This window comes from Ascaphus truei, chromosome 1, assembly GCF_040206685.1.
Source record: "Ascaphus truei isolate aAscTru1 chromosome 1, aAscTru1.hap1, whole genome shotgun sequence".
In the NCBI taxonomy this organism is placed as follows: Eukaryota; Metazoa; Chordata; class Amphibia; order Anura; family Ascaphidae; genus Ascaphus; species Ascaphus truei.
Window position 1 is genome coordinate 275,624,631 of NC_134483.1, and position 15,682 is coordinate 275,640,312.

A 15,682-nucleotide genomic window follows, 5' to 3' on the forward strand; every position below is an offset into this window, starting at 1 on the left:
ATTTTCTTCATTCCCCTCTCTCCCTAAAAAAATTTAATAAAAATTAAGTTTATAAAAATAAAAAAAATTAAATGTTCAACGGGGATTTTAATAGGAGCAATTTTTTAAAAGTTTAGATTTTTTTTTTTAAATACAGGATTGAAGCAAGGGGGTCTCCGGAGCGGCACCCATTCATTTCAGCTCCAGAGACCCTTTGCTTCTGGAGATACTTACCTCCACAGCGGGTGCCTGTATCTCTCTGCAGTTTAAAGCTCTCTCGTCACATGGGCCAATAGGAAGCCGCACCTGATGACATCACAGCTTCCTATTGGCCCACAGGGCCAAGGAGCTTTGAAAAGCAGCCATAACATGAACCTGGAGTGGCTACCAGCACCAACTACGGAGGTAAGTACCTCCAGAAACAGGGGGTCCCCGAGCTGAAATGAATGGGTTTGAGCTCTGGAGACCCCCTGCTTCAATCCTGCATGTAAAAAAAATGGAGAGGCGCACCTGCTACCACATTGTTGTTATCCCTGCTCCAAGTGGATTCTAGACTTCCCAAACAGTCTTTTCTTGTCCTGGTTTTTAGCTCCTACACATAAAAATTCTGGGATTTGAAATCTTGCTTTTCTAAAGACAAAATACAGTACTGCAGGATTCAAACGTATACAAAATATCCATTATTTGGACATTAAAGCCAGAATTGAATACAAATGCTGGGTTAGATGTGCAAGCCCTAGTGGGTTTAAAGCAGCAGCACATTCACAAATAAATAATCACACTTCTGCAGTCTATTGGTGGAAAGTTGAGATCCCACAAACACCCTCAGCTCACCCCTGGATACCTTCATTCATTATACTCATTACAAAGCAATGTGTAGCTTCAGCCTATCCCACAGTCCTACAATGGACCAGAAGTGAAATAATGGCAATTATGTGTGTAATAAATTCAATGTAGGTGATCTAAACTTTTTTTTCATATAATTAAAACCACGTCAAAGTAGTTAATTATTTAATTTAAAAATGGTGTATTTTTGTATATTTGAGTTTAAAAATGGTGTATATTTGAGTTAAGTTTGAGCATCTGATTATACCTTTTTCCTTTTTTTTCCCTTTTAAGTATAATTTAAACATGGAAAATTGTAAAGATGTGTTGAAATCTGTCATGTTTACCAGCAATGTTGGAAAATCAATAAAAACAACGAGAGTGAAAAAAACACAGTATGTATCAAGGCAAAAGTGGTACAATTCTGGGGCAAAATAAACCGTACCACATATCAAAAGAAAAAATCCTATTCCTTACAATAGAATTGTGTTCTTAGATACATCTTGTGCAGTTTGTTTTGCTCCAGAATTGCACCACTTTTGCCTTGATATATACTGTATATGCCCCATAGTCATCATTACTTAGATCTCACAGGTTGGCAACACTTACTGTATTTCAGTCCAAGGATGTCTCAAAGAGATATTTTGAAGAGATGTGGACTCTTGTGGAGCAGGCAAGGATGCCACTTCTACACCCACCACTTCAGTTGGTGTTTTCACGGGGGGCATAAGACCATAATCTTGTCCCTCTGAAATATCATCACAATTATTTGTCAATCAGTAAATTACTTTGATTATGCTCATCAGCAGATATATATATATAGTGTTCGACAAATAGTTATAAGCATACGCCCGTGGTGAGTGGATTTAGGCCGCTGGTGAGCCATGCTGTGGCTCTAGGAATTCCCCTACTCGCACCAAATTATTATTATTTTTAAAATAAATAAATAATTCCCCTCCCTCATTGGGTTGACGCGGGGAAAAAGGCCGGCTGGCAGCTCTGGGTTAGCCCCTTCCCCCGATCTCCTCCCCCCCCTGCCCCTGATCTCCTCCCCCTCCTGCCCTTGATCTCCTCCCCCTCATCTCCTCCCCCCCTGACCCCGATCCCCGCTTGCTGCCCGGGGCGGGAGGTAGGTTGGGGGGTCCCCACTTGCTGCCCAGGGTGGGAGGTAGGCTGAGGGGGGTCCCCGCTTGCTGCCCGGGACGGGAGGTAGGCTGGGGGGGTCCCCGCTTGTTGCCCGGGGCGGCAGGTAGGCTGGGGGGGTGGTGGGAGGGGGGATGCTGCGGCAGCATCCGCTTCAGGGGGGGAAGAGGGTGCTGCGGCAGCGTCCGCTTGGGGGGGGGGGGTGATACGGTGCTGCGGTGGCATCCACTTCGGGGGGGAGTGATGCGGTGCTGCGGCGGCGTCCGCTTCCGCTTCGGGGGGAGGGGACGGGGGTGCTGCTGCGGTGTCCGCCTCTGGAGGGGGAGTGCCCCCCCCCTGCCTTGCAGAGGCCCTCCTGCCATGCGGAGGCCCCCGCAGCCATGTGCGACACCTGCTGCCTTGCAGAGGCCCTCCGGCCGGGGGAGGGCCCACTGCCGTGCGGAGGCCCCACTGCTGACATGTGCAACCCCCCCTGCCTTGTGGGTGAGTGTGTGTGAGTGACAGTGTGAGAGTGACAGTGGGTGAGTGTGTGAGTGTCTTACAGTGTGAGACAGTAAGTGTGTGTGTGTGTGTGACTGAGTGTGTGTGTGTGTGTGTGTGTGTGTGTGTGTGTGTGTGTGTGTGTGTGTGTGTGTGTGTGTGTGTGTGTGTGTGTGTGTGTGTGTGTGTGTGTGTGTGTGTGTGTGTGTGTGTGTGTGTGTGTGTGTAGGCGGACGATCACAGAGGTATGCAAGGGAGACTGATTATAGTGAAATTAAATAAGCCTTTTATTGCGCCTTTTCCTTAACATCAGGAAACCATCCAAACAAGGGGTAAACAAAGCTTCTATTCACTTGGGAGTATTTCTAGTGAAATACTATGCAGTTCACAACTCCCTTAGATAAGCATGTCTCCCAGCCCCAAACATATAGCATGAAATGAACAGATATAAAAAGTCTTGTAAATAAAAGTCTTATCTGTTCCTTGTGGTTTGGAGGGAAAATCTTCTCTGTCCCTGGTTCAGCTCCCTTGTCTTCGGGGTTTGTCAGCATTCAGGTTTAGAAGTTTTCCCTGTGTCTTGAAAGCAGCTCTGCTGTGTCTTCTGGCAGGGCTCAAGACAAGTTGTGAGAGTCAAAGACAATCTCTGCTCTGTCTCCAAAGTTCAGCTCAGGTGTGAGCTAAGGAGTCTCACTTCCTGTCTCAAAAGACAGGCTTTTCTAAGCAATCAGGCAGGTGGTGTTTGTTAATTGACTACCAGCAGTTAACCACCACACTGCTGGATTAGAGGCACATTACCTGAACAGGGATAACTCCCCTGTTACAGTGTGTCTGTGAGTGCCTGTGAGTGAGTGTGTGTCTTAGTGTGTGTGTGTCTGTGAGAGTGTGTGTGTCTGTGAGAGTGTGTGTGTCTGTGTGTCTGTGAGTGTGTGTGTCTGTGAGTGAGTGTGTGTATCTGTGAGTGAGTCTGTGTCTGTGAGTGTGTCACCCTCTCTCCCTGTCACCCTCTTCCTGTGCCAACCTCACCCTCTCCCTGTGTCACCCTCTCCCTGTGTCACCCTCACCCTCTCCCTGTCGCCCTCACCCTCTCACCCTCACCCATCCCTGTCACCCTCACCCATCTTTGTCGCCCTCACCCATCCGTCACCCTCACCCATCCCTGTCACCCTCACCCATCCCTGTCACCCTCACCCATCCCTGTCGCCCTCACCCATCCCTGTCGCCCTCACCCTTTCCCTGTCGCCCTCACCCATCCCTGTTGCCCTCACCCATCCCTGTCGCCCTCTCCCTGTCGCCCTCACCCTTTCCCTGTCACCCTCATCCTTTCCCTGTCGCCCTCACCCTTTCCCTCTCGCCCTCACCCTTTCCCTCTCGCCCTCACCCTTTCCCTCTCGCCCTCACCCTGTCGCCCTCACCCTGTCGCCCTCACCCTCTCCCTGTCACCCTTTCCCTATCGCCCTCACCCTTTCCCTGTCGCCCACACCCTTTCCCTGTCGCCCTCACCCTTTCCGTCGCCCTCACCCTTTCCGTCGCCCTCACCCTCTCCATGTCACCCTTTCCCTGTCGCCCTCACCCTTTCCCCGTCGCCCTCAACCTTTCCCCGTCACCCTCACCCATTCCGTCGCCCTCACCCATTCCCTGTCGCCCTCACCCTCTCTCTCTCTCTCTCTGTCACTCTACCTGTCACTCTCTCTTTCTGTCTCTCATTCTCTCTCTGTGTGTGTTCTCTCTCTCTCTCTCTCTCTGTTTATCTCTCCTTCTCTCTTTCTCTGTCTCTCTTTCTCTCTGTGTGTGTCTCTGTGTGTGTGTGTGTGTGTGTGTGTGTGTGTGTGTGTGTGTGTGTGTGTGTGTGTGTGTGTGTGTGTGTGTGTCTCTGTGTGTTTGTGTCTCTGTGTGTGTGTGTGTGTGTGTGTGTCTCTCTCTCTCTCTCTCTGTCTCTCTCTCTCTCTGTCTCTCTCTCTCTCTGTCTGTCTCTCACCCACACTCTCTCTCTCTCACACTCTGGATCTCTTATTTACCCTATATATCTTAACTGCCCTATACCTACACTGAAATAACCTATACTGCTTTCTTCCAGATCTAACTCTCGAGCTTCACACGGAAGACAACGGAATCCCCCCTAAACCAGAAGACGGTAGGGAACACCACCCCTCCAATGTATAACATTGCGGGAATGAGGGTACCTGGACATTGAGGGACTGCGGATCAGGTAAGATCCCAGGTGGGATTGCTGCTTTAGGTATTGTGACGCTGGGGCGTCCAGGCACTAGTTATGGGGTTCAGGAACATTTACACACACATACACGTAACAAGAACTAATTGTAGTATAATGTAATACAATAAATAAACTAATGTCAAAAACGAATGTTGTTCTTACTAGGAATTTATTCATTTCTTTTTTTTAAAAGCGGGTCTGGGGGCGGGACTAGGGGCAGGGCTGGGGGCGGGACTAGGTGTCGAGTAGATTTTTTGTTCGGCGAGTAGACTTTTGGGTGATTTGTCGACCACTGTATGTATGTATATATATATATATATATATATATATATATATATATATATATATATATATATATATATATATATATATATATATATATATATATATATATATATATATATATATATATAGCAACTGTAAATATTCCTGTATATTCATTTGCATGTCTTAGACAGGTCTGCAACCCTGTCTTTCACCATTATCACCCAGCAAACAGCACTTCTACTGCAGCAAGGGATTCTGGGAAATGACATGCAAATGAGCACACAGTGCCACTTTTTATCTCATGCTCACATTACATGAGCAACCCTTAGCCAATGCATGCTGCTTTAAACACAGCTTTTAAGCAAGGACTTGGGAGATGCAAAGTCAGTTAACCCACTCACAGACATGTTTCAACCTTGATGGGTATCATCAGTGTGAGGTTGGCTTGCTGACATTTGCTCAAATGAGATAAGAGTAGGTAATCACCACCACTATAAAGGTTATGGTGGGTAAAAAAAAGTGACTAAAACCCTCCACAGTAAAGCATAAAGCAACTGTAAATATTCCTGTATATTCATTTGCATGTCTTAGACAGGTCTGCAACCCTGTCTTTCACCATTATCACCCAGCAAACAGCACTTCCACTGCAGCAAGGGATTCTCGGAAATGACATGCAAATGAGCACACAGTGCCACTTTTTATCTCAAGCTCACATTACATGAGCAATATATATATACACAACAAAAAAAGAAAGAAAGCGCCCGATCCTAGTGTAATATGAAAAATACACTTTTAATACAATAGGTAGGTCCAACAAATTTAAACTCACAAACGACGTTCGGGCGTTTTCTTTTTTTTGTTGTTCACAGAATACTGGGAGTTCGTTGGTTCCTTGCAGAGAGCACCCTGATCCGGTTCCATGTACCATCAATCATTTTCTTAATCTACAGGACTATTTTTGAATTGGTTTTGAACATGGTTTTTTATTGATTTTTATCATTTTTTGGTAGTATTAATTGGTACGACTTATATATATATATTTTCAGATATTTGTTTTTTGTTATTCAGTAAATAGCTCACACTATTTAGTTATAATTATTTTTAATTAGACAAAATGTGTGTTTAGATTGATTTATTAATATATATTATTTTGATAATTATATCACTGCAAACATTAGAGGAGCTATTAGATCAACTGGCATTTAAGTGTTAAAACATCTACACCTGAGGGGCGCAGTCTTCTTTTTGTCACACACACACACACACACACACACACACACACACACACACACACACAGTAATCTAGACTCATAAACAACTATTTTTTTTTTATCTCTTTATGGCTGTGTTAAATGCGACCTTAGACCTACTGTACAAATGTTTTTTATTGCAGTTAAATTAGGCAGAATTGACTGTATTCCATTGTAATAGGAAAATTGTTTTTTTTCACACATTTTATTGGTATTTTAGTATACATACATCGGTGGGAGGAGAGAAGGGTACAGAAGAGATAGGAGGGGGGATGGAGGGTTTTGGCAGTATTACAGAAGAACATAAATACAATGGTATCAGTACCTCAGCAAAAACCAGGATACAATGCTAGTCAGAGGCCTGGGCCTCCACTAGAAGTCAAACCGAGGACACTTATCTGTGTGGACCGGCCTAAAGCAGCCGGCCGCCATCCAGCCTCGGAATCATGTGGACCCCCCTGACCTGTGAAACTCCTTCGGCCCAAGGGAATTATTGATTTGAAGGAATTCTTATGGTAGTGTAAGGATTCTGCTCCATCCGTGCCGGGTTTTCACTACGGTCCAGGTTTTCTGTCTTGTCTGCACTTTCTGCTCACTGTGGCCATTTTGGGTACTGGCAGTCTGCTTTAAAAGGCTGCAGTTCCTGGTGGGAGTCGCCGAGCAAGGTTTTGTTTGATCTTCCCTGTCACGCATTACCTTTTCACCTATTTGGAATCCCTGTTGCTGACCCCAGACAGTGACCCCAACCTCGCAGCCTTTCATCTGCCCCGACCTGTTGCCTGGACTCTGCACCTCTGCCCTGTTGCTTGGACTCTGCACCACTGGCGCCAGCCCTAAGCCCTGCCTGCTTACCGACCATGAATACTCTTACAGGACTCTGTCCCAGGGCTCTGGTCGGTTATTCTGCATTCTATCTCAGCCCTGCCGGTCCGCCTTCTGATTCGAGACTAGCCCCGTCACAGGTAGTACAGGTAGTACAGGATTGCGCAATGGCCGAGGTTTCCAGATTCTTTGGAATTTCCATCAAGAGTCTGAGGATATGCGTTAGTCTCTCCATTTCTAGGTTAAACCAGATCAGTATGCAGCTATGCACACCTAGCTTCCGTAATTATATTCTGGATTAGTTTATTAGATTGCCTGTCTATATCTTGAGAGGCTTTGTTTAGTAGATAGGACCAAGAGCCCATCTGCCAAGAGAATCCCAACACATTCAGGGCAGCCTATATATATTGGCCCACATCACTGATATCCTTGGGCAGGTTCACCGGATGTGGAGGAAGACTGATTTCTGTCTGCAGCCCTTTTTGGCACATGGGAGATGACCCTGGATATATCCTTGAAAGAGGTACCACGGTTAAATATAACCTGTACAGCAGCTTATATGAATTTACAGGGCATACACATTGGCAATTGTTACTTCAATCCCAAAGAGGGTGCCTGTAACAGGGGAGTTATCCCTGTTCAGGTAATGTGCCTCTAATCCAGCAGTGTGGTGGTTAACTGCTGGTAGTCAATTAACAAACACCACCTGCCTGATTAGATTGCTTAGAAAAGCCTGTCTTTTGAGACAGGAAGTGAGACTCCTTAGCTCACACCTGAGTTGAACTTGGAGACAAACAGTCTTGAGCCCTGCCAGAAGAAACAGCAGAGCTGCTTTCAAGACACAGGGGAAACTTCTAAACCTGAATGCTGACACACCCTGAGGAAAAGGGAGCTGAACCAGGGACAGAGAAGATTTCCCCTCCAAACCACAAGGAACAGATAAGAGTTTCATTTATGAGACTTTCTATATCTGCTTATTTCATGCTATATGTTTGGGGCTGGGAGACATGCTTATCTAAGGGAGTTGTGAACTGCATAGTATTTCACTAGAAATACTCCCAAGTGAATAGAAGCTTTGTTTACCCCTTGTTTGGATGGTTTCCTGATGTTAAGGAAACAGGCGCAATAAAAGGCTTATTTAATTTCACTATAATCAGTCTCCCTTACATACCTCTGTGAGCGTCCGCCTACAGTGCCCTATTATAATATGTTTAATGTGTCACTCCTCCACTGCTCTCTATAACACCTTATTAACCACATAATAAGCAGAACAGCATTGACATGTATTGCCATTGCACAGGCAAACTGAATTCAAAGTGAAACACATGGAAACTAGTTTGAACAAATATTTTCAGCTCTGTATATTGATTTTTTTACTTTGATTATTAATATATAATGATATGAACAATAATCTTTAGATTGTGGGTGATATAACTGCTGGTTCCTTTATAGGAAAAAAAAAATTTCCGTTAATTGTGTACTGAATAATATGAAAAAAAATGAGAGATTAAAATAGAAATGTTACATTTTTAGAATTTTGGGGGCATACTGAGGGAAGAGCCATGGCTGCGCGGGGCCTGGCCAGCTTGAGTTGGAAGTTAAGCAACTTCTGCATCCGGCTGCTGGGCTCTGCTGCCGGGCTCCAGCTCTTCCCAGCTGTTCTGGGTCTCTTTCTCCTGCCAGCCCGGAACCTGTCTCTCCCCCTCTGGTGCGAACCACAAGCTGGGCCCGACCGGAAGTCGCTGGGCCCGTGCACTGATCAGCAGCACCAGAGGTCTGACTTAGATGAGCTCCAAGGTAAGTGTGTGTGTGGCCTATTGCTATAAAGATGCGGTAACATCCGCGCAGTAGAAAGTTGGCCGCTATCAGCAGGGCGCATTGAATAGCCTGGTGCGGGGGGTGGCTGCACTGTACCAGAGTGTCTATCCCCCTATTGGTCACACTATTGTGGTGTGGGCTGGAAAGATACAAGCCCCGTTCACTGGTGTTCAGCTTTTCAGAGTCCCTCAATTATATAATTAGTGTGTGTGTGTTATTGTATTATGTGGGGAGTTAATGTATGGTGTGTGGGGGGTTATTGTGTGTGTGGGTTATTGTATTGTGTGGGAGACTTGTATGGAATTGTGTTTGGGGAGGAAAAGTGTGTGTGTTATTGTAGTGTGTTTGTGGGGGTCATTGTTATGTGGATGAGTTTTGTATTGTGGGGTTGAATTGTGTGTGTATGTGTGGGGTCAGGAATTGTGTGTGTGTGTGTGTGTGTGTGTGTGTGTGTGTGTGTGTGTGTGTGTGTGTGTGGCCAGGCGGGAAGGGGGGAATGTGTGGGGAAGGGTGGGTTATTGAGTTATAGCGTAGGGAGGGGGAAGAGTGTAAGAAGAGTGAGTGGTTGTAAGAGGGGAAGAGGGGAGGTGGGGGAGGGAGAGAGAAGAGAGAAATACATGAGGAGAGGGTGGTGAGAGAGAGGAGGTGTAAAAGAGGACGGGGGCTTGCAAGGTCATGACACGCTGGGGGGGGGGGAGCGCCCCAGTTAAAACTCTAGTCCTGAGTCACAGAAAAGCTGTTGGAGGCCCTGCCCATGTTTCCCGATCGATGATCTTCCCCCCGCCCCCAAGTTCAGGTAAGCTTTTAAAAAAAAGTGCAAAGAACTGCACCAAATACATAAAAGTAAATAATTCTCCATTGTTTCTTATGGTACATTTCTTTTTTATAAATGTTGTGTCGTTTTTAATGCATGCTCCTCATATTGCAGAAGAGTTAACAAAATTAGGTACAAAACAATGGGGGTTATGTATCAAGGTAAAGATGTGCAATTCTGGGGGGGGGAAGAGAAAAAAAAACGTGTGACAAAATCCAATTTAAAGCAATAAGATTTTTTTGTTTGATAGATCTGGTTAAAAAAAATTGCACCATATTTAACTTGAAACACAGACCCAAAAGTGTTCACCGATTATAAACTTACGCGTGATGTGCAGATCAGGTTGATTTACAGGCTGTTCAGAGGCGTTTATATTTCCAAAATGTAGTCCAGGCTGGTGGTTGCAAAACTCCCAGCGTTTCATCTGAAGCTGCTGCAACCAGTACATCATCGTATGATTATTAGGTGCCTGAGTAAAGTTCAGAACAATTTGGAGAAAAAGACATACTTACCGAGATGGATGTTGTTAAAGACAAACTAAGCTTACTGATACGTGGGGCTCATGTATCAAACACTCCCAGTTGCAAAATAGGGGGACTATATTTCAACATTTATTAAAGAAAACTCAATTGCATTGAACATACAATTCTCCACAAAAAAAAAGATATTATAGCTTTGCAAAGTTACCAAACTACACTAATGACTTAGCTCATGTTGTGAGTCCACTAAGTGGCGTCAATGGTGCTAACAATTGGTGGAACTGTGTGAATTAGACCTTTAGAGTTTTCTTGGATTTGTACTGCATTTTGCAAGTGCTTGGAATCGAAAGAGCACATATATTATTATAAATATGACAAAGAAAATGAGTAGAAGGCTAGCAAAGCAACATATATTGTGGCCCCTTTTAACTAAGTGGCGCTGTTCCATAAAGGTATATTGTGGAGCTTGCAGACAGTTAATTAACTTGAATGTGCCATAAGATGTCTTCTGGCGCAGAAATGTATGAAATAGCCTCACTTAAGAAATATGGCCCCATATGCATCACAGTGTTGAGTCATATTTAGTATTACTTCATACTATAGGTTAATAGACCTCCAGCAAAGAACATCAGTGTATATTTGTTTTTTTTTGGGGGGGGGGGAGGGTGCGGGAATATATATACATCTTACCCTGACCATAAAGAAAACATTTTAAGCCATATAATCATTGCTGAAGACCTTCTGAAAGAAATAAAAGTAGCCCTAACACAAAAGAATTGCAGTAGCAGGCCTACACAAACAGGATTTCTGTGATATTTCTTAGACTTCATATGATGCATAAAAGCATCAGGGACAAGCCTTTTTCATGGGAAGGAACAACTTACATATCTCATATCAAAAGCTTCTAGTGTTATTAGTACACATGTAATGGTGGTCCCCCCCACCCAGAGGGAGATTTGGGCCATTCCTACGTATTACTACGTATGTGGTGCATGATACCTGCTGGCCCAAGGAGGGCTGAGTCGTCCGCCAATGGTAGTGGGGACACAGGATCAGGTTTATGGGGTACATTAGATTAAAAATAAGATTATTGCTGTCCTCTAAAATCTCTTGTAATCTGTTTGCAGCTATCAGCGCCAGGAGCCACTCCTCACTTACTCCTAATCAGGAGAGCTCCATAGAGAGCCCTCCAAACAACAAAGAAAAACAATGCACACAAGCGCACCCTGGATTAGAATAAAAATAAATCAATATTTAATATCTGGTCATATAGACCACAAAAGACAATAAATGACTAAAGCAGCACAGTGCTACATATAACACAATTACAAACCATATAAAAAATACACATACGAATTATAAAATGTATAAAGTTACTCCCAAAACAAGGATACTAACCCTATAGCTTCAAAGAAGCACAATAACCTCAACTAAAAAATAAAAAAAACCTTTAAACCAAACAATCTACAAAATATACACTGGTGAAGTGTCAAATAGAAGGAAACTGATCTAAAACCACAGCGAAAGTGACCGGACTGCACAAACGCACGGCAGATGGTTCTCTCCGCTGGTGCTTCCTGGTTGTCTTGCTCCAGCCAATGGGTGAATGCGCAGAGCTCCCCTTTGTGACCTCTATGTATTTGACACATATTTAGATTATAGCACCCATTTGTGCTGCTTTAGTGGCGGCGCATCTTCCTTTATTCTTGAGTAATGCATAACATTGCACTTTGTGACGTTCCTGTTCAGTTTATCCATTCCTGTTTAGCATATTTTTTCTGAGTGCCGATTGGTGGAGTTATCTCATTGGCAATTTGATTTGGTACTTAATGCGCATGAGCTTCCCCGTTCGTGACCTCCTGACGAAGCACGTTCAGAAGCAGTTGCGAAACACGTAGAGGTCACGAAGGGGAGCTTTGCGCATTCACCCATTGGCTAGAGCAAGACAACCAGGAAGCACCAGCGGAGAGAACATTTGTCGTGCGTTCGTGCAGTCCGGACACTTTTGCGTTCACACATGGCACCCACTGCCGCTTGTGGTTAGTACAGCTCAACCCAGTTATAGCGTGATCCGCTAAAACGCGGATCCGCAAATAACGCGGTGTGAGCGTGGCGCCCGTTTTTTAAAAGCAAAATGTAAAAAAAAAATGTTTTAAGGATTTATTGGTAACGGACGGACGGACGGACGGACGGACACACACAATACTCCCCTGCACATCACCCTCCCTGCACATAACATCCCATCCCCCCTGCCCATCACATCCCCCCTTCCTGCCCATCACATCCCCCCTTCCTGCCCATCACATCCCCCCTTCCTGCACATCACTCCCCCAGCCTGAACATCACCCCTTCCTGCACATCCACCCCCCCTGCACATCACATCCCACCCCCCTGCCCATCACATCCCAACCTTCCTACACATCCCCTGTCTGCACATCACCCCCCTGCACATCCCATCCCCACCTGCCCATCACATCCCCCCTTCCTGTACATCACCACAAACACACACACACACCTCTCCCTCCCTCCCTGTACCTCCACTTGGGGGGAGGAGAGAATGGAGCTGGTTCCTGGCTGGAGACTCACACTCATACACACACACCTCTCCCTCCCTGTACCTCCACTTGGGGGGAAAGAGAAAAGGGAGCTGGTTCCTGCCCGGCTTCTCCTGACTCTGTGAAATCCCCCCCCCCCCCTCGCAAACTCACACCTTCTCTGCACAGCACACAGATCAACTGCTGCTGCGGGTAAGTGCTGCATGGGGGGGGGGCTGCTGCTGCGACGCCAGGTTAGGGAGAGCTGGGAGAATTATCCCAGCTCTCCCCCTCTGTCGCGGAATCCCTGATCGCTGCGGCCATTTTTTTTTAAAACCGCGATCCCGGTTATAATGCGGTCGTATCGGGTGGACCCCGAGGACCGCGTTGTAATAGGGTTCAGCTGTACTTGCTCCCCTCACTGTGGTTTTAGATCAGTTTCCTTCTATTTGACACTTCACCAGTGTACATTTAGTAGATTGTTTGGTTTCAAAGTTTTTTTATTTTTTTGTTGAGGTTATTGTGCTTCTTTGAAGTTATTGGGTTAGTATCATTGTTTTGGGAGTAACCTTATACATTTAATAATTCGTATGTGTATTTTTCATATGGTTTGTAATTGTGTTATATGTGTAGCAGTGTGCTGCTTTAGTCATTTATTGTCGTTTGTGGTCTATATGACCAAATATTAAATACTGATTTATTTCTATACTAATTGTGGTGCGCTTGTGTGCATTGTTTTTCTTTCTGGGGTACATTACCCACATATGTTTAGCAGGGGAGCGCCTCCATCTGCCGTAGGCTCCAGGGAACTGAAGCTGATCTCCCATGGTAGAACCAATTACCTCTACCCCCAGTAAGATCACACACCATATAACAACAGAAACAGTATGTCTCTCACTCTGTGCAGCACAGTACACGGCAGGGTTTTACCCAATACAGCAGCAGCGACTCACTGAAGGCTGGTCCCTGGACCTTCACTACAGGCCAAGAGCACCCGCAGCAGTCCCAGCTCTTCCCTGCCCCTTTAGCAGGGACAGAGGTACAGTACACACTCACTGTCCCATGAGGCCCAATAATCAGGCTCTTGGCTGTGTGACCTGCCCCTCTCAAGTGGGTAGAGGCACTACTGAATTTGGGGAGGCACTGCCCTTAAGTACAGCTAGGAGGAGGGCACCAGGTCTGTCTCATGATTGGTCATGCCCAGGCCTGATTTCACCGCCTCCCGCTGTCACTCAAGTGCAGCTCCAAGGAGGGGGAAAACCCCGTCAACTACTGGCAAGGCCTGCTTGTAACAGGACTTACTACCAGGAGGAAAAACAGATTAGTAGCTATAGTGCAAGGGTCGCGCCGAAGCCCTGGCCTCCCGACACCTCACGCCGGTCACTCAGGGATGCGCGTGGACTCCCGCCAGTGCGCACCCACCGCCGCAACAGGCAGACGTGCGCCCATGACGGCGTCACTTCGCCTGCTCCAGACAGCAACGCAGTCGCCGCACGTCCCCCGCACGTGCATATCGCGCACCCACACGCATAAACATCGCGCGCCCCCCGCACGTGCTCATCATGCAGCAACTAATGCAGGGACTACCATCAGCTGTGCTGCACCGGCCTCCAAGGTAACTACAGCCTATCAGTTCACTACCTATTGCTAGTTACTCCCCCCTGCCTTCTCTTCATTAGTCCATCTTCCAATTTATATCCACCCAACCATTTGTCTTGTTGCTGAGCATAGACCCTTCTATGCACTGTGCTCATTTGCAGCCTGAGTACCTGTCTGTCGGTTTATGTATCCCTGTTGTGACCCTGCTTGTACCTGACCTGTCTCTTCTTGCTCCCCTGGACCACGGCTTGTTTAACGGATTTCTACTCTCTCTACTCCACGACCACAGCTTACGGAGCTCGACCATTCTACACTCTCCAACCCCGGACCATATGCAAGTAGCTTATACCCTCTCCACTCTCCTACCCTGACCCGGCTACTTGTCCACGACTCTGCAATCTGGACCCATCCCCGTGGCTTAGAGCGGTGGTTATATATCTTCCCCACCCCAGCCCCGCGGTCCAGTCCAGGTTGTAGTGAGCATCTGTGACATATAGATGGCATGGCTACATACACATTTATTGTTAGAATCCATTGCTCTCATGATGTTGTAAGGGATCCTGCCCCTGCTCGCCCAGAGTTCTTGCCTGAAGGAGGGGATACTGTAAGGGATCCTGTGCCAGGGTGAATAAACGTCACCAGCCCTATGCCTGGCAGACCTATGTTTAGGTCTGCAGTGCAGCAGTGACCGGGTTAACATTCAGCTGGGAAGGTCTGTTCCCAGCTGCCTCATCAAGGAGCTTTAAAAACCCTAGGCTGCACACACATACACCTTGTCTGAACCAGTGAGATACTGAAGTGCTGAGGGAGAACTACTGCTAAAGTCTGTCTTCACTAGGCAATTTTGATGTACTGTTACGCTGGAATCGGAACAGCCCTTGTTCGGAAAAGGGCAAAGCCCTGCTCAGGACTTATTTTCTGTTTGTTCTATATGCTGAAAAAAGTTGTTTTATTTTTGTGTGCCATATTTTTAAGACTCAATAAATAAGCCTTTTCAAGAAACCCACGTGTGGTTGCATGTACCCTGCAACAGATCCATTCCTGGCTTTGGCTTGAACTCATTCTTACAGTGCTTTAGATCTACCAGACAAATCCCTCCCTGAACCTGCAATCAGAATCACCGGCTCTTCGTGTTACTCTGCAACCTGCCTGTTGCTGCCTCCTATGCAGCTCTGCTCCCATTGGCTGCCGGTGCTATTTAGCTGCTGCCCTTCCCCCCATGAAGTTGCTGAACATAATACTTTCTTCAATTAACTGTGCTTGCCACATGCAGCTCTGCTTGGCCTGACTTGGCCTCCTAGTGCCTTGTCCATTTCTCCTAAGTTCCTGGCAGACTTTGCCTTCGCCACGCTGAAGCGGTTACACTGTTCCTCAGTGTTTCCTGTGGCATGTCTGCACTTCTCCTGCATCATAAGGCCTTCCTGGCTCAGTAGCCCCGGTGCTACTCTCCTAGTTCCTGG

The 15,682-nt window shown here is 46.3% G+C and overlaps 1 protein-coding gene across 4 annotated transcripts in view; it reads right to left on the bottom strand.

Moving 5' to 3' along the window:
• The window catches only part of TBC1D2 (TBC1 domain family member 2), a 167,098-nt gene that overhangs the window by 140,782 nt on the left and 10,634 nt on the right, over window positions 1–15,682 (bottom strand). For 3 of the 4 annotated variants that reach the window (XM_075604311.1, XM_075604302.1, XM_075604331.1), the window contains exons 4-5: window positions 9,935–10,079; window positions 1,414–1,552 (exon numbers count right to left, since the gene is read on the bottom strand). In XM_075604311.1, the coding sequence (XP_075460426.1) occupies window positions 1,414–1,552; window positions 9,935–10,079 (284 nt within the window). The remainder of the gene's footprint in view (window positions 1–1,413; window positions 1,553–9,934; window positions 10,080–15,682) is intronic. The other variant, XM_075604321.1, reaches the window with a different exon arrangement.